The following is a 19,876-nucleotide window of genomic DNA, read 5'->3' on the forward strand; positions in this document are numbered from 1 at the left end:
ACGACAGCTTGCCTTTTGGACAGTTTTTACGGTACAGGAGAGTGCGCTCTGATTTACAAGAATACAAGCAACACGCTAAGTTCCTTACAGGACAGTTGATACATAGAGGCTATGCCAATAAGATTCTTAGGCAGGCTTCCAAAAGAGCCAAAAATATTCCTAGAGGTACAATGCTACTCCAGACACAGAGGGAGCGTGAGAAAGAAGCAATCACAGCAGTATTCAGTTACTCAACCTTGTTCAATAAAATCAAAAAAGAAATTAACAGACAATGGCCCATCTTGAACATGGGAAAAGTGCCTATTGAAAGAACATGTTTTGCTGTTAAACAGGGGCAAAACATCTGCAGCATATTGGTACATGCTGTACATGTCACAGATGGAAGGAAGTGTAATGAGAGGACAAAGGCACTGAATATGGCAAGAGAAATGTGCACAGGATCAGACAGTGAATAGTGTTGAGTCAAAGAAAAGGCACTCAGGAACTAAGAAACATGTACACTAATGTGCAAGTAGAGCATGATGAGAATACAAATATATGAAAATGGATGTGCGGTAAGCAATATGAAGCGCCTTATGATTACAAAGAAAGTTGGCAAGCTCCTTACCCACAATTGCTGTTACAGGTACTGTCAGCGCTAAGCTCACACATAGGGCAAGCAACAACATGATCTGTGAGCTAACACCCCTGATGGTATTGTATAAATTAACTGAAAGACAATACTCACGAGGAAGAAAAATCCCACCTGAAATGTCAGCGAAGCCCACAAACTATGCTGATCAAACAGGGGCCCAGAAAGGCAAATGGAGGATAACCTAATACATCAGACTCCTGACAAGTGACAAGTAGGAATAGCGATTACTGAATGGTGAGGAAAACATAGGGTTTCATACAGGAGCTGGCTACAACAGCACAACACACCTAACAATCAATAGGGAACAAAGGAGAAGTGCAAGGGAAAACCTGGAACAGATTCCAAGAGAAAGTAAAGGAACCGGAGCAGGGAAAACAAAGTTACAAGAGCAAAACCTCCTGACCAACCCCCCACACACTCAGGGAAGGCAAGGAAAACAGGGACAACATACTAAATCTATAAATGAGGAGTGACTAAAGGATCAAGGTTTCACTACTGAATAGGGCAAAGTCGAAAGAATAAAGAACACAGAAAAACTGGGTTACACAGAAAAAGGAAAGCACTGGGAAGTGCTGACTGCAAAACAGAGGAAAACAGAAAGAGAATCCAGGAAGCAGAAATTACTAATAAGCACACTAAATTCAAAATCCAGGGAAAAGGGAACAATAAAATAGAAACTAGGAACTAGAGACTAAGCTAAGAACCAGGAACAAGCGACCAGTCACAAACAGGAACACTACATCAATGACTAGCGCTGGACTGAAGCAAACTGAGGCTTTTAAAGCTGGCTGACAAGCACACGCCTCAAGGTGTGCTCACTGCTGCTTGTTGCACCTGCCAGCTACAGGTGCTGCTTAACCTTCACCCATCCTTGTCCTGAAAGGGTGGAGATGAAGCAGTGCGCCAGGCAATTTGGGAAGCATAATCTTTTGATTAAAGCAGCATACTGGATACCAAAAGCCAGGAATGGATCTGGAAGGGAAGTAATATGGAAAATAAGGATTTCACGCTCCCATTTCACCACTGCACTGTTGCATGAGGTTCAGAAGGAAAGCCCAGTAGGGAATAAACCCCAAAACAGGCACCCAAGTGGCACCAATGGGAGCGAAGGGAGTGAATTGTGAAAGGAAGGCAGTTGATAATGATAAAAGAGAATTGTGGAATACATAACAAATCTCCAGCCACAAACTATGTGGAAAGGGCTCCGTTTGCAACCATAGAACACAGTGCAAATCTATAGATATTGGTTGGCACTCACTGTGGATCCAAAGAAACTTTACAAATTGTAATTCCACTTGTGTTAAATATATCATAATATATCCATGTAATTTAAGATACATAGGAATGACACTGCGACTGGTCAGGAAATGAATTATAGAGCACAAATCCTGTATCAGAACAAAAAAATTATCAGCACCACTAGTAGAACACTTTGCACACAAACAGCATACAGCAGACCGCTTAAAGTGGACTGTTCTATAAAAGATTTAGATACCAAAAAGAGGTGGTTACCTTGGAGCTATACTCCTTAAGAAGGTACAGAAGTGGATTTTTAGACTGCATATGATATGTTATGATATGGCATTTATAACGCGCCTATACACAGGTGTTTCAAGGCGCGACGAGGCAAGGGAGGGGAACAGAGGGAAGACAGACAACGATCCTACTAGGCCAGATGTCATTCAGATCGCGCAAGTGCATGGGAAGGAGAGGGGGGAGAAGTGCAGGGTGGGAAGTGGGAGAGGACAGTGCAGCACATGGGATAAGAAATAATAACAATAGGTAAAGTACAGCCAGCAGGTGGCAAGTGCAAGGGTAAGTGCAGAAAACAGGTGTCAAGTGCTGGTAGTGGGACTGTTGGGATACAGAAACAAGTCCCCAAGTGTGGGGTTGCCAGGAGGGCAGTGCACAAGTGCGACTGGCGGGGGAGGGGACCTGGGCCCGACATCAGAGGGTGGCCAGGCAACCAGTGCAAAGTCAGTGTCAGCCAGTAAGTCAGCAAGGGAAAGGAGGAGAAAAAGCAGAAGCAAAGAGAAAGGTTTTGAGGAGCTTCCGGAACCAAAGATGATTCTCCTCAAATTTCAAGGAGGCAGGGAGGCTGTTCCAGAGGGAGACCCCAGCCAAAGAAAGAGATCTACCACCAACTCATTGCTTGGAGAAGCGACTGACCCTGAGGGAGTTTGAGGCAGATGAGCGAAGAGCTCGAGAAGGAAGGTATTTAGGAAGAGAGAGTTGAAGGTATTGAGGCCCCAGGCCCCTGAAGGCCTTGTGGATGATGCAGAGGGTTTTGAACTTAATCCTCGCAGTCACAGGGAGCCAGTGTAGAGATTTCAGTCCAGGAGAGATATGATCCTTGGGCCTGAGGCCAAGGACAAGTCTTGCAGTCCTGTTCTGGATAAGTTGCAGAGGGCGGAGCGTAGAAGCAGGCAGATTTAGAAAGAGGCTGTTGCAATAGTCCAGCCTAGAGAGAACCAGAGCTCTGGAGACAGTGAGATTCTGGGGGAAGGAGAGGAAAAGAAGAATACCTCTGAGGAGGTGCAGCTGGTAGTTTGACTTCTTAGAGATGTCAGAGATGTGAGGAGAGAAGGAGAGTGTGGAGCTGAAGATGACCCGAGGTTTTTAGCCACACAGGTGGGAGCAGGAAGTGGGCCAAGAGAGGTCGGCCAGAGGGCTACAGGAAAGGAGGGAGCGGGTGTGCCAATGAGGAGAATCTCAGTCTTACTGGCATTAAGGTAAAGGTCATTGGCGGCACACCACTCCTGGATAGTAGACAGACAGTCAGAGATGAGGGAAGTAGAGGAGGAGGCTGAGGGTAGCCTGAAAATGAGTTGGGTGTCATCCCCAAAACACTGAAAGTTGGGGCAGAGAGCGGCGATGTGGTGGGCCAGGAGTGCCAGGTATTGGTTGAACAGCCAGAGAGAGAGGTTAGACCCCTGGGGGACACCACATGTAGAGAAAAAGATAGCGGAGAGGAAAGACCCAAGTTGCACCTGAGAGGGTCGGTAGCAGAGGAAAGAAGTCAGCCACCCCAGAGCCTGACCAGTGATACCCTGGTTATCACAGGGACGGTTGAGCAGGATGGCATGGTTGACCGTGTCAAACGCAGAAGAGAGAGCAATTAAGATGAGAACGCAAAGGTTGTTAGAGTTGAGGTTGGTGAGCAGTTCTTCATGGATGTTCAGGAGAGCAGTTTCCGTGCTTCTGGCAGCTCTGAAGCCAGACTGATGGTCATGGAGACAACCAACAGATTCATTGTGGAGATTAAGCCCAGGAAGGGAGTGATGGAGATTGGGCAATAGTTGGCTGCGCAAGAGGGGTTAGCAGTGGGTTTCTTAAGAAGAGGGTGCACAAGGGAGTGCTTCAGGGGGGATGGGAAGACTCCAGTGGCGAAGGAGTGATTACAGAAGTCAGCCAGGGCAGGAGCCAGGGAGTCAATGTGGTCCTTGATAGTTTTAGAGGAACAGGGGTGAACCTGTTTTGACAAGACTTTCATAGATCGGACTTGCCTAGAAACCTTGTCTGCGGAGAACAGGGGAAAGGCATAGAAGGAGGGAGGAGAGGTGGCTGCAGAATGGCCAGAGGAAGAGCAGGGAGTGGGGGGAGGGAGGGGATAGGAGGAGAGAGAGGACAAGATGTCCTGAGTTTTAGAGATGCAGTGAGACGCCAGTGCTGTACAGAGGGTCTGGGAGGGGACAAGAGAGGTAGAGACTACAGCAGGATCAGCCAGTTCCTTGCAGATTTTAAAGAGTTCATACAGATATGCAAGGTCTAAATGAAGCTATTCAGTGGAATGGAATGATTTGGCGGTCTTGCCAACCTAAGTGGGCAACAATCTAGACCTGGGTCCCAAAAGCTGGACTTCACTTTAAGTATTTTGACATTTTCTCTTAGGAATTTGATGATGATGATATGTGCCTTAAAGGGGCCAGGACCTCCTCATACAGTCTTCCCCAGCACCCTTTACCAGCACTTGCCCTTGGGCACTCCTCCCTGACTAGCCTGAATCTAGTCCATTCCGTCCTCGCATTAGCTGACCTTTACCCCCAGTTCCCCTGGCACTTGCCCTCCTGGGCTCCCATCAGCACTTGCCCAACCCCTGGGGCCCCAGCCTTCTTGCACTTCTCCCCCTTTACCCCTTCCTCCTATCACCCCTTCTGCGCTGACCTGTCTCCCTCCCCCTCCCCCTGCATGTATTGTCAGTGCACTTGCATGCTCTGAATGTCAATAGGCCTAGTAGGACCATTTATTGTTGTTTATCCTTTGTCCCCCCCACCCCTCCCTTTGACTTGTGGCAGCTGGAAACACTTGTATATAGGCCCCTTGCAAATGACAAATAGATAAATAAAATACAATGACTCAGATAGGCCCTGAGACTATATTATCTGTTTGAGAAGTGGAATTCAACAATCAGACAGATGATAAGATGTAATGGAAAGTATCACCTGTGCAATAACAATTACAACCTCTAATTAAAAAAATGTTTTGCTTTAGAGGATGATGACTCACATAATCCCGAGATAACATTATCATTCTGAGAAATCAAATTTAATACACAAACAGATGACAGGAGGTAATGCACAGCATTACCTGTAAGCAGGCGTCCCATTACAAGAACACATCCTCATTTAATTTTTTCAGAGGATCACATCAGCGATAGTAAATCTAGAAACAAACAAATATCCAAGCACTTATGAGAGACGTTGGTTTCCCGTAGTAATGAAGCAATAGCAATCATCTACCCCTTATAAATATCCAAACATCTATAAGAGACTTTGGACTCCACTAGTAATGGAGCAACAACAATCGGTTCCAATTGTGTGTCCATCACTCGATTCCATTCTAAGATGACAAAGGCTTTCATGGAAGCTCTCTGGCACCTTTTTTGACACACGCTAGGGCTACGCAATACGGACATCTGACCTCTGTCACATGATCCGCACATAAACTTGGTAACATCAGTAGGTATATAAAAAAACATAGGAGAGAGGGGTTTCAAAACTCCAGATGCACTATTTATTTATTTATTTGTTGTGCATTTGTAAGGCGCTATACTATGAAAGGCGCTCAGCAGGCAGACCGACACCCCAAACTAATGAGGTCATTTGCGGCGTAACTTGACGGTTTATGTGGCCAAGAGATGAAGCACAGCTTTTATTTCTTGCTATCCATTTCAGTGAACCGAAATGATAAGCACCCTCACGCTGGTTCTTTTCCTCCCTTCGCTAATATAGAAAAGCCTTTGGGGCAACATAGACGTCTCCTACAAGTGAAACACTAGGACACTCAAGAAGTTCAACGCATACCTGTGACATACCTCTGTCGTCATGCAGGTATGCATTTTGAAAAATCTAGTGCTCTTTTTTTGGAACAGACTTAGTACTGATGGAACCAATATAATAAGAAATGTGTGTTTCTCTATTTATTGTCCCTCTCTTTGGTCTAGACTAAATGTAAATCCATATGTAATGAGACGTTGTTCCTCATAAGACTCAAGAAGGAAGGCATCCATTATACGGTCCTGATGAAGGTGACGTGAATACCGGTCGACCATAGGCTCTAAGGATACCCTTTACTTTTGCTTTGAGATACCTGGAATAGGAATACAAACACAAATATACACAAATTGAGCACCCAATGCTTAGATTTTTTGTAACCCAGCTGCAACTCAACGGAGAGTTGAATAATAATTGAAAATCCCTACTCGAGTGTAGTTTTTTATAAAAACCTGTAGTTTTATTGACCATACTTCTTGTCCCGTCATTTCAACCTGACAGGGATTTCACTACGTCATATGGGTCACGATAGGAGTAGACACTGACTCCTTCCCTAGAGAAGGCAATCTTGCTTTTAATTCAACAAAATTGCATTGGAAAATGTATAGTTCTAGATGATTGGAATAAGAGCTGAGGGATATCTCCTTTTATATCACTCTTATGTAGCACACCATCGAGACCCTAGTGCCAGCTCTGCCATTATAGAGGGACTGGTTAGCTCTTCCTGCGGGACAGTGGTTGCACCATTATGTAGGAGGTGAATCAGGAGATCCGTACACCCATGTGTGCTAAAAATGGACTGGCTTTGGTGGACGAGGTCCACATTCTTTAATTTTCACTTAGACTCCCTGTTTGGTTTTTTCAAGCCCTAAAGACAACCACTGGACAAGGTACTGTGAAGAGGCCTTGTCCCAATGATCCACTTTTTGGGAAAAGAGTGATTTTTAAGCCCTGCTTCTTTACCTTGTTCTCAAAGGCAAATCCTTTGAACAGTGACATTGTGCCATCCTGTGCCTGAACACCCCTGCTCATCTACCCAGAGTTCTCTTTCACAAAAGTCTGCATTCTCTGTTTCCTTTTGCAGGGGTGACCGTAACTATTGTTTTCTGGTTAGTTGTTTGCATTTTATTGTTAATTCAAAGTCTTTGTGGGTCATTACAAGTTTGGTAGTATCCTGGTGGTAAATCTGCCAGAATACCGCCAAACTGTAATACCGTTACCGGTGCCTGATCTGACAGTGCCAGAAACGGTAGGTAAATCCCCATTCCATGGAGTCCATACCACCAGCGGTAATTCCGCCAGTGGCAATTCCATTGATTTTGCCAATTTTCAGCTGAAAGTTGGTGGATTTACCTCCAGCATCATGCTGGAGGTAAATCCTCCAATCTAAGGCCAAAATCGGAATATGGCGGAGCGGTAAATGCATTCGTAGTTTTGTTAGTGCCAATTTTCTACTGCTCCACCATACTCATAATGAGGGCCTACAGTAATGAAACCATAATGTTTAAAGTTTCTTGGATGTAGTATGTTAATTTTTCCCCCCAACCACTTTCCTTTTTAGTTGCCCACTCTGTGTGCTTTCAGACCTCAGGAAGTGTAATTATCGCTTGAGATAATTACCCTTCCCCAATATGTAGCCCTTGGCTTCACCCAGGGCAAACATTTGGAGGCGAGTATTTATAAAATGAAAATGACTCCTCCCTTGGTCTATCTAAAATATCGGCATGCTGCTGTAAATGATATGTCAGCAGTTGGTCTAAAGAACGCTAGGCCAGCTGCAAGCAGACAGCATTGAGTAGGCTGCTGGTCACGTGACCAGGCCCTGTCACTCAGTTGCTCCACCCACCTCCAGTTTTTGCACCTTCCAACCCTCTACTTAAGGGCTCTATGCCAGCTGCAGTCAGACAGCATTGAGTAGGCTGCTGGACAAGTGACCAGGCCCTAACACTCAGTTGCTCCACCCGCCACCTATTTAATCAGTCTTCCTTAGGCATCTTCAATGCCAGCGTCCACAGCAAAGGATGGGTTAAGACAAGGACCTCACCTGTTTGTACCTGTTTGGGCCTGATAGGGCCATGGGCCTGACCCGCTAAACTGCATTTCACCTGCAAACTAATCGCTACTAGTGTTATTCACCAAAAGACATCACAATGTGTGTCTCCTCCCTCCTAAACCAATCCCCACTCTCACTAGGGTTCGAATGGCCAGGTTCTGTGGGCAGCCCCAGCAAGCTACCCTAGCGAACCTCAGAAATATTGCCCTTGCCCCCATCCAACACCTACGGACCACATGCACATGCCCACTCATGTTGATCAATGCTCGTTCAGCAGTCGCTCATGGCTCACTGACCTCATCTCGTACAGCCACCTTGATGCCCTGTTCACCACTGAAGCATGGTTTAGCCCATTCTCCCCACATGTTTTCGATGTCCTTCTTCCCCAAGGCTACTGCATCCAACATGTCGACCGGCCAGGAAGGGCAGGAGGCAGAGTGACAATCATCCATAGGCGCAATTGGCCATGCTCCATCATCTCCTCTCCCACAACAAGTTCTTTTGAATCACTCGCCTGCCGGTTCCCTTTATCGCACAGGGTATCCATCCCCTTCCACTGCATCTACAGGCCACCTCACAGGAGTGACTCTTTCATTGCAGAAATCTCCAACTTAATCTGCTCTGCCAAATTAGCACATTCTAGTAATGTCTTTCTTGGTGATTTCAACATCCCTGATTCACCGGCTGGCAACCACACTCGAAGCATGCTTTTTGCACTGATTGATTCCGTGGACCTTAAGCAAATAATGCTCTCCCCCATGCACAACAAAGGAAACACCCTAGACATCATCCCCCTGCATCACCTGAACAGACTCGATTCCACTTGACTGGTCTAACCACGCTGCCATCCCATTATCAGTCACCCACTCAACTATGGCTCACAAAGGTCAGACTAAAATGCCCTTCACACAACACTGCTCATTCACAACCTTCCTGGTCAATGAGCTGGAAGCAAACTTTGCAGACTTCCCCACTACAGGGAATGCCTCTGGCCACCTGGAATTATTCAGCAACTTTGCTATGAAACTGATGGGCACTCGTACCCCCCCTAAAATACAGCCAACCAAAGAGCAATACATCCATCCCATGGTACACCCCCGAGCTAGTCTCCAACAAACACTCAATCAGAGCCCTAAAGAAATGGTGATGAAAAAACCATAACTTAGGAGACCTCACCAACCTCAAATCTCTCCATGCAAACTGTAGGATTCTGTACACTGAGGCAAGATGTTTCCTACACTATCACCATTGTGGCAGCCTCCAATAGGAGCAAAGCCGTCTTTGAAGTAGTAAAGCATTGTACCAAACCCTCACCCGACCCCAAGGTACCAGCCACTCAGGAAAAATGCGATGGAATCAACACATTATTTATTGAAAAAAGACAAAACCCTAGATACCATTGAATCAACCTCTCATAGCATTAGCATCCCCTGCAACACAGCACGCACACTGCCCCCTCTCCTCTCTTTCCCCCAGATCTCTTAAAAATGATTGCCTCCCCCAAACCTACTTCTTACACTGACAATATCATTCCGCCCTCCATCATTAAACAATTGACGGGCCCGGCGCTCAATGTGCTTCCCAGCATCATCAATGCCTCCCTCACAAAAGGATAATTCCCGAATTCCCTCAAAACTGGTCTCGTAAGACCTCTTTTGAAATAACCAACCCTAGATCCAGGTGACGTAGCCAACTACTGGCCCCTAACGAACCTCCCGTTTATTGGCAAACTCTTGGAAAAAGTAGTTGCTACACAACTCCTGTCTAGAATCGAACAATTCCACCTCCTAAATGACTATCAGTCAGGGTTCTGCCCCAAGTGTAGCATTGAGACAGCCACCATCCAGGCAGTGGATGATGCTCTCCAAATCAAAGATAAGGTGACTCATGCCTCCTTGTCCTCCTTGACCTCCTGGCTGAATTCGACACAGTTGACCACTGCAGCTGTCTTTTTCTCCATGCTGATAGGATGGGATTCTCTGGCACTGGCCTGAATTAGTTTACCTCCTACTTCTCAGGCAGACACCAGGCTGTTCAAATGAACTTGTGGTGGTCTAACCGACCCCAGGTCTCCTACGGAGTCCCCCAAGGCTTCATCCTCTCACCAATCCATTTTCACCTTTACATGGATCCTTTGGGCACTCTCCTCAAAGATCTCAATATAACCATTCACCAATACGCGGATTATACTCAGTTGTACATGAGAGTAAATAGGGCGCAGGACATCATTCGTCTCTGTGGTTACCAAGCCATCATCCAGTCCTGGATGTCAACTGCCTACCTAAAACTAAACCCATCCAAGGCTGAAATTGCCACTTGGTAAAACAACTTGTCCAATAATGGCTCAATGATATGCGACCTAGAAGGATTTGATCCACAATTCTCAGACTCAGCAAAATCCTTAGTATTCACCATTGACAGCAATCTGTCCTTCCAGAAACACATAGTCAAGAAGGTCCAATAGCCTGGCTCAGAATCTCTACCCTTCGAAAAATCAAAACCTTCATCCTGCCGCAGGACTTCAGGACTGTAGTGCAGGCCCTTGTGGTCTCACACATCGATGGGGGAAATGTTCTCCTGACAAGGCTCCAAGCAGCTCACTTGGCTCCCAGCTGCTCACTTGGCTCCCCTAAAAGCAGTCCACCACACTGCAGCACGGCTTATTATAGGAGCATGGAAATTTGACCGAATTACCCCCATCCTATGTGAACAAAATTGGCTTCCGCTCCAAGCCAGGATACTCTTCAAGACTGCATGCATCACCTACAAAGCAGTCACGAGCAGCCCACTTGCGTACCTGGCCGCTAAGTTCCACATATCTGGTGGCATACGCTCCTCCTGCAACAAATCGACCAACCGGCTTGAATCACAACTCGTCCGCAAAGTGAGGACCTGCAAACAATCCTTCTCTTGTCATGCACCCACCCTCTGGAACTCGATCCCGTTGTCGACTCGGAATGCCCCCACAATTCTCCCATTTTGCAAATCTGTCAAAACATGGCTCTTTCGAAAACACCTGACCAAGGACTTATTCCAGTGCATGCACATACTTATGCACAGACCTCACAGTACTGTGCTAGTGTTAAAAGAGGGCAGCCCAAAGGCTGGTTATCCACACTCTGTGCAGCGCTGCGCTGCTCTCGAGCTAGGACCGCGCTTTAAACAATAAAAATCAAATAAAAAAACTCTTGCAAAGCTTGATGTTTATCCACCAACATTCCACCTCAAAGCTCAGTGTCTCTTAAAGCCAGCAATGCACCAGGAGAATGCTCACTGCAAGGTACCAAATACCCTCGCCAACTGCTTTCTTTTGTTTCTAACCCATTTTTAACCTGTTTTGAGATTGTATTCGATTATAATGGCATTACTGCTCTGGTGGAGAGGTCGGCATTACTGCTCTGGTGGAGAGGTCTGTAACAGGCTTTATTTGCCCTTACCCTGGTTATGCATCCTCAGCTTGGTCTTGGGCCCAAAACTTGGTTGTGGGCCGATAACACCTGTTACAGCCCTGCCACCCAGCGCTGTAATGCCTCAATGTATTCCTGCCAGGCTTCACTTTTTTGACAACAGGTTGCACTTAGACCACTAAAGCAAGTGCTTATCTGGCTGAGCTAAATTGCCAGCTCTCTCGAGAGGACCATCAGTATCAGCTGTGTATTAAGAGGGATTGTGGAACTCAGACTTGGGTTGTTTTTCTTATGACAGGCGTAGACTCTGCAAATCAATATAAAGCTATCATATTTTAATTGTATAACTGTCAGAAGTTCTAAATAGGAAAGGGTAATGCTATTGAGTTACCATGTTACTATAATTACAGTTAATGCACTTGCCTGACGGAGGTAGGCGTTCCTCTTTTTGCTGCGACTCAGCCCTTATAACCGTCATTTGTTTTCATTAACCTCAAGCACTAATCGCATTTGAAATTAAAGCATTGCGCAGACTGATTAGAGGAAGTAAGTAAGCAGCTTGCTTTGTCTAATCTTTACAGTCCTCTGTCACAGCAGAATATACTGTGCGGCTCTGGGTGGAAATAACCTTTGAGGTGCAGCTTACAGTCATGTGACTTGTTATCTTTGTTTCAGTGTATGCTTCCGCAATACCAGATACCAGGACACTACCTTCACTTGGGCATTTGACTCCTAACAAAGAGCGTAGAAAAGCTTACATGAAAGGAAACCGAAAGTGAAAAATTTAAGATCAAGGCGAGTTTGAGATGGGGAACCTCAGATCAAATACTGATTGCAAATTGTCGTAATGTTTGGCATTCTATCAGGCTGAGATCGCATTTCCGGCTTAACCCAAACACTGGAATATGGGCAGAAAAAGGTATTTTGACTGTGCAGGCATGACTATGAAAGCAATTGCTAGCACACGCACTTACTAGCAGAGCTGAGGGGAACCAAGCACCTCATCTGCAGGTCACAGTTGACGCCCACATGCTGGCCAACCCTGCCGATTTGGGTGGTGGGCTGCTGCCTTTTAGGCAGTCTTACCGCCTACAGATTTCAGTGTCCACTCCTACCAATTTCCAGACTTGCCTGCCCGAGGCCCAGCCAGCCCACCCTGAGCAGAACATCGTCCCTGGCATTAAGAAAGTGGGCATGTTAAATGGTCCATTAATTTGATGGATGTTTGCCTGGCAACAGATGACGTGAAACAGACTCAAGTGCATAAAAACGAATCGGCATCAGCACCTTTCAACCTTTTCAGTTGAAAGGGGCTATGAGCCTCAGGGATGTCCCCAGAAACTGCCCCATGTTGCCAATTAGCAGTGTTATAACACAGCAATATATTTCTCTCTATATTACTTTTGTTCTGGGGCTTGCCTTACAAGCTGAATTTGCGGGAGCCCTTGCAGCCATCACTTCCCTTGGTGTATACAGAAGTGTTATCACATTGTTGCCTTTTCACACTGGTTCCTCCACAGCAGGCACTTGCTGACATAGAAGGATTTATAGCTTTTCAGGGGTATTTCTTGTTTCAGCTGCCTGTCCATCTAGTGATAATCAGCGGCTGTTAACCCCCAGATGTATTTGTCTTTTCATTGGGTAAAACTGATGTGACATAATTTCCTGTGTTGTCATCATTATGCTGCATACTATTTTGGAAACTTTAAGATTCCTACAGATTTTTGGTCACAGAATGTTGGCATGTATGTAGGGAGGCCGAAGCGTGCATCTGGGTTTTCTTCTGGTTACTTTTGTACTGAAGAGATTTGCCAGATCTTTCAGCCAGAGTGCCCCATGGGTACCACCAAACTAATATGCAAATTGATATTCGCCTCTGATATGGTACAGAGTGCTAAAATGGGACATGGGTCCTCCTGGGGCGGTTCCAGGCCATATGGGGTTCTGCAACCTTTGGCTTGACAGATGTTTTGCACTACAACTCCCATCTGTCGTAGTCAACCTAGTTACTTGTGAAGAATCCTGGAAGTCGTAGTCGAAAACATCTGTAGAGCCACATATTTCAGACCCCTGTAAGCAGAACAAGCTATTTTAACGTTTGTTCCTTCTCAGTAAAGATTTCTTTATTTATTGTTGGCTAATTACACATACTATCACCCATTAAGGCATATGTCAGCTAATCTACACCTATTTAGAAATAGTGATGAAATGAAAGAACATATGTTTTATTCATTTAGCCTATATCCTCTTACCAATTCTCATACCTCGGACTTTGGTTCTCCAAAGGCGTTCACCCACAGTGCTTTGAGGCCATACCAATGGCACTAGGTGCTATACAAATGCCATATAACATAACATATCCTATACATTCCAATTGGCTAGACCATATGAACCATTTCCTTAAACATAATTAAAATTCGGCCCATAAACGAGTAGTGTGGGAAATACTCAGCTATACCATGAACGCCTCTCCCACCTTCGAGCATAGATTGAAGGTCATGCTTTTAAACTGAGCCAAGCAGAACAAGTGAAAATAAATACTGCTACACAGTGGTGCACATTGTGGCATGTTACCCTATACTTCTGATTGCAGTGCCTTCTTAATGTGCCTCTTTAGCTGTTGCTCATTTATTTATACATCACAATAAACAACTTTGATTATAATTTCAGGAAAAACACCTTTAATTCGGGCCTTTTGAACGTGGACTGTTGGCCTGCTGGCGAGCTTTTGTATTGATGTGGACGATGAACTCGGCACAGTGAGTAAGCATGTTGTTATTTCATTGACCTCAATTGCTCTTAAAATAGTGTTATGTTTGCATTTGTCTAACCATGTGCCTGTGTAGGAGGGACGTCTAGAACCTGTACAAGTACAAATACATCAGAGATAGGCAAATTAGCTATTTCGTAAGCTGTGCCAATCCGCACTATTATCCTATTGCACACCTGTCATTGGCCGGCCACTAGAACAATCCTTATACACATAGAGTGGATTGGTAATGACTCCAGCTAATCCCAAAATAATCTAATGAGCCAGAAAGAGAACATCAAGAGCAGTAACTCCAGCAACTGTTCAACCGCAACAAGGGACAGCAAACATATAGCCAGCCTAATCAATGCATCATTTTACCCTGAGTTGTAAGATGTGAAGAATTGATATTGTGTAGGTAAATAAAAATGTATGTTTATGTAGCAATTTAAGCAATGTGTGGTTGTTGTCACTGGGTGAGCCTCTTTAATCTTTTGATTGGCTTCCGCATTTGACATTCCGGCAGCGAGAAAACGTAATCTACACTGGAGAGCCCCACCTCTCCTGGACTTCCCCAACATCGTTTGGCTTCTCTCTCTAAATGCCAGCAGGAATTAGGGATAAATGGGATCTTAGAAACATCATATCCTATTTTTCTGCCAAGGCAGGTGGCATTCTGGAGGATGGGCAATGTTGGCGGGATACTAACGAATAGACAGCAAGCAAGGAGTGCTCGGTAAGTGCTATTTATTTTTTTTTACAAAAAATAAGCACTAGCTGCGTTTTTTTTTTCTAAGTTTTCTGGGCTGGAGGAGCCGGAGGAGCCTGAGAAACTTGGAAAGAAAAACCACAGCGTTTTCCGACACAATAACGTTGTATTTATGTTTGCAGTCGCTTCAAAAGCGACCACAAACATAAATACAACGTTTTTAAAGCTGCGGTTTTATTTCTAAGTTTTCCGGGCTCCTCCAGCCCAGAAAACTTAGAAAAAAAAACGCAGCTAGTGCTTATTTTTTGTAAAAAAAATAAATAGCACTTACCGAGATTCAGCTGCAGCTTTCCTGCTCTGGTCTCCGGTCCCCGTCCTCTGAGTCCCGGCACTAATGAAGGGAAAGCCACCCAGCGGTAGACTTTGTTTACTAAAGCTGGCTGGCTTTAGTATCATTAGTGCCGCAAAAGCCAGCACAGGAGGGCCTCCATTTCACAAAATGGCTGCGCCCCTATGCTTGCTTTTTCGAATTTTGAGCTTGAATAGCTCAAAAATTTACATAGGAAGTTTTAAAACGGAGGATGCTAGTATTTTTTTTTTATGTGGCCTATCTATTTTTAAAATAAAATTTTTTACTAGACCATCCCTTTAAATACATAATTCACCCTCTCCCCCCCCTCTCTCTCACCTTTCCTCTCTGTCTCCCCCCATCCCTTCTGGCGGAAGGGGGAAGGGGAGGAGAAACGAACATGAAGCCAAGGTGCTCTTAATGCATGCATGCAGCGGCGTGGTCTCAACATGCCAGATCCTGTTTCTGTTACGGCTCATGAGTGGTGATGGATGATCCCTCTGTGAACCAACCAGATGGAACTTGGACTTGCTATCCGTCTACGCTATCCGTCTACTTTCATGTCATGTAATTTAATAACATTATAAAGCAACACTCCTATTTTTCTGTGTCCTCTTTCTTCCCACAGAGCACTTTTCCTACAGTCTTCCTCAGCTTCCCCTCCATCTTTCTCGCCAGGCATTTTGTCCCCAAATTTAATCCTTGCTCACTTCCTCATTCCCAGGGCAATTCCTCCCTACATTCTGGCTTGCTTCCCAACCTTCTACCCAAGGCTGTCCTCGCTACTGCCAGCTGCACCTGAAAACAATGACCTTTTTTTCTGATGATCTGTGCAAACCTCCACCAAACCCCCACTCCCAGGCCTTAAAAGGGGCATTCCATGGGAGCAAACTGCCCTGGGCCTTACTGGTTCTAGGGCCTCACGATTCAGTGTTCTCCCTGCCGATCCCATCTTGGCAATTATATGCAAAAAAACAACCAATGCATGCTTCTAGATGTCTGCAAGCTTTCAGCATCCAAGCTGGTCCTGAGTTTCCCAATGCACTGAATTTCTAAGAGTTTGTTGGGTTAAGTTTACTGACCTTAACTGCACTTCAACTAAAGATGTTTCCTTTAATATATATATATATATATATATATATATATATATATATATATATATATATATATATATATATATATATATATATACATACCTCTGTAAAAGAGAACCCTGTTACCAAATGCAATGAATATTATGTTTTTTCCTTTGAATTTCAAGGGTTTTGTTAAACCATCGTTTTTGGTCATGCCCACTGTATATGTATTTTCGCTACTGGCCATGGCCTTCGCCCATGGGCAGTGGGCTTTGCCCACTGTATATTTCTCACTGCCACTGTCCATGGCCCTTGGTGAAGGCCAGTGACCATGGCCTTGGGCCATTCCCACTGTGTATATTTTAAATCAGTAATGGGCCACTAGCTATGGCCTTCGGCCATGCCCATTGTATATTTCATTGGCACACCTGGCGGCCATACCCACTGTATTATGTAAATCTCTAACTGGTCACTAACCATTGCGGAAGCGGCCACGGCCTTTGGCCGTGCTCGCTGTACTTTTATAAAGCACTCATTGGTCACTAGCTATGGTCTTTGGCCATGGCCGTGCTCGCTATTTTTTTAAGACTAATAGGCCACTGGCTATAGCCTTCGGCCATACCCACTTTATATTTTACAATACTACTTGGCCTTCGGCCATTTAAAATGCTACAAGATAGCCAGTGTTTTTCAACCCTGAACTCAATGTACCAATATCTCTTTTTTGACTAACTTCTTTTTTCATCGCCGCAGCTGTAATTGAAGTGAACCACATATAGCCGTAATTATCGGCAGTGGCATAGCCAGGATTGTCTAACAAGTGAGGCCTGAAGCTTATTTAGTTAGGCCCACCACAGTGACATTAACATCTGTAAATGCCCACACAGAGCTGCTGAGTGGGCATTTACAGGTTTTGGGTGGTCCTTGCCCGTCTACACCTCTGATCATTGGCAGAAATGGTGAAAATAAAAAATAAAAATCCCCTGTATCCCCCTTACTCACCAAGTGCCCCTCTGCTCATGACAAGGTCCCGCATTCCCCCAACTCACATTTACCTTCCCAGCACTCTTCCGTACCCCCTCAAACACTTGTTTGCTGTGACGCATTTTCAATTCCTGAACTGGTCTTTGCGGGCAGCCGAGGGTATCTGACCGAATACCTGTGGCTACTGGAAAACGTTTGTGCTGCAAGCCCACCAATTTCACATACTACCCTCCCCCCACCTCTAGGCTGATGCCTTTGCACCACGTTTCCGCCTCCATATGCCATTTTTGTGCTTTCCATTTTCATGTACCCTCGGGTATAGCAGCTATCTTTCGCATCGGAAAAAAACATGGCAGTTTTTCCATTTCTGAAAAGTCTCATCTGGCAATGCAGCATGGGAGATATAGCTATTTTTTCAGGAGAAGGAGGCACCCTTCACACCCTTCACAAGTCAACGATTTCTTTCTACAAAACATCAGTTTCACTTTCACTTTAATGTTAAGGCAGAAACTACACCTCGATACCTCTACAGATCCCATTCCAAACACGTTTGACTAGTTTCTCATGCTGGGTGTAATGACATTTTCGTCTAGGCCACAATACCTGCTTCTCCTCGTGCTGCCTAATACCCAAATCTATTTTAGTGACACCACCAGAGTTGTTTTGCTTTGGTGATGTTTACACACCATTTGTTATAATTTACATGCAGAAGGAGAAACGGGTAAGAGATCAAACTGCAGTGAAGAGTGCCTTGTAGCGGGGATTTTGTGTGTTACAAGACCCCGTGGCATCACATTTCTCTTGTTAGTGCCAGACAAATTGTGTGGCAATACCTGCTATTTTAGCCACAAATTGTTGCCTTATAGTTGGCTGAGCAGAGCACAATGTTGCATCCAGGGTGCTGGGTCAAGGGTATAGTCACTGGAATGTTACCCGTTGAAAGCCATTCCGGTTGCTCACAAACAGTCCCTAATTACTGTTACAAGTCCACCAATGCAGACATCTGGCAACAGAAAACTGCCTGACGGATGGAGGCAGGGTGGTGGTCACACAGCTGTCACATTGATATATGATTTTAGAACCAGTAAATGACACTAGTTATTGTCAGTTAGTATGTCAATACTCCCACCTCTGTGGTTTTGGAATATAAAGTTTCTTTCGATGGGCCTCCCCGGGGAACCTATTTTGTCTTTCTTCTCCCGCAAGACAACTCTCCCTCACACCACCCAGAGCTTTCCCTCTTTTATATCCGATTCCCCTGAGACACTTACCTGTCTCCTGTCCCTCCACCAAAACTGCCAGCCAATATCTTCCTGCAGGTGGCCCTCTTCCAGTGTTACTACCAGTGGGACTGTTGACATGCTAGCATCTTCCCAGCAGTATTTTGTGCACATCCATTTTCCCGACTCACTTTGTGGTTTCCCATGTGTCAATCAAGGACCAGTAGCTTGTTATTGATGGGTTCCTTGATCAATAATAGTACAATGTTCAACTTTGACAGCCATGGCAAAGATCAGTGAGCGAGAGTGGCACATAGTTTTTTCCTGGAACTGTAGTTATGAGGAAATAGTTAGTCATTGTAGATTTGTGTTGATAATAGAAATGTGTGATTTGAAGGATACATCCTACCAACGATTGTCAGAATGAATGAGGCATTGTGGACAACTATCATTCTGAGCCAATCCATCAGACATTTGAGTGAAAGTGATGTATTCACTTGGTTCTATGTCATATTTTCGAATATTAAAGGCTGCCTGCAATAAAGATTTATTTTTGGCCGATTTATCACATTTTGGAGGTCTTTCACTCACTGAACCCCCTGGAATCGAATCCCGACCCATCATTGCCTTTTACATCAGGGGGGTTCACCTTCTGAACTCCCCTTTGCTCCCCATCCCTGCCATAAACATTCCTATGTCAACCCCCCTCCCCTCAGAGACAGACACACACAAACAGAAACAAACGTACTCGCCTACCCACCTCTCCCTTCCATGCAACAAACACTCCTCCTCGACCCACGCAAGCACATTTACAATTTCTCCTCAGCCCCCTTGCCCTCCACACTACAAACACTCCCCCTCTACAGACACACACACTTACCTAATGAACCCAAAGCTTGCATCTTCCGGCTGCGCATGTCAGCCCCTGTGTTCATTCGTGTGCGGCATGGGTGTGGCAGTTCAATTTAAAAATACTGCTCTGAGCAGTCTCAGAATCGTCTTTCTAAATCAGCCATTTTGTTTTTTCTGTTAAACAAAAAATATATCTTCACTCCACACCATTCACTTGTGCTCACATACAATTCAGAGTTGCAGTAAAAAGATTGCTTAGAAATTACAAACTATTCTGCAACAAGATTAACAACTACGTGTGGTTTTCCCTGAAATGCCCCTTTTGCATTTAGGCTGCCAGCAAAACTCAATGATAAGAAGCAAGTAACGTCCCCATTGAGCCGAAAATAAAGCCATGCTATGCAGAAACAAGATATACCACACAGGGGAAGGATTCCAAAATGACTTGTTTCACATTTGCATCCAGCAATGCTGCGTATCTGATTATGTGTATAAAACGCCCCGGGTCGGCAACAATGGTGGGGAAACTGGCCAGCATCTACATAAGCAGATGAACTCCACAAACAAAGC

The 19,876-nt window shown here is 45.0% G+C and overlaps 1 protein-coding gene across 1 annotated transcript in view; it reads left to right on the forward strand.

Annotated features, from left to right (window-relative positions):
• ARHGAP28 (Rho GTPase activating protein 28) overlaps window positions 1-19,876 on the forward strand; it is a 1,312,783-nt gene that overhangs the window by 385,296 nt on the left and 907,611 nt on the right. Inside the window, exon 4 of the mRNA XM_069620694.1 lies at window positions 14,038-14,126. Within this exon, the coding sequence (XP_069476795.1) occupies window positions 14,104-14,126 (23 nt within the window). The 5' untranslated portion in view covers window positions 14,038-14,103. The remainder of the gene's footprint in view (window positions 1-14,037; window positions 14,127-19,876) is intronic.

The sequence above is a fragment of the Ambystoma mexicanum genome, chromosome 5q (assembly GCF_040938575.1).
Source record: "Ambystoma mexicanum isolate Mex_15411 chromosome 5q, UKY_AmexF1_1, whole genome shotgun sequence".
Classification (NCBI taxonomy): Eukaryota; Metazoa; Chordata; class Amphibia; order Caudata; family Ambystomatidae; genus Ambystoma; species Ambystoma mexicanum.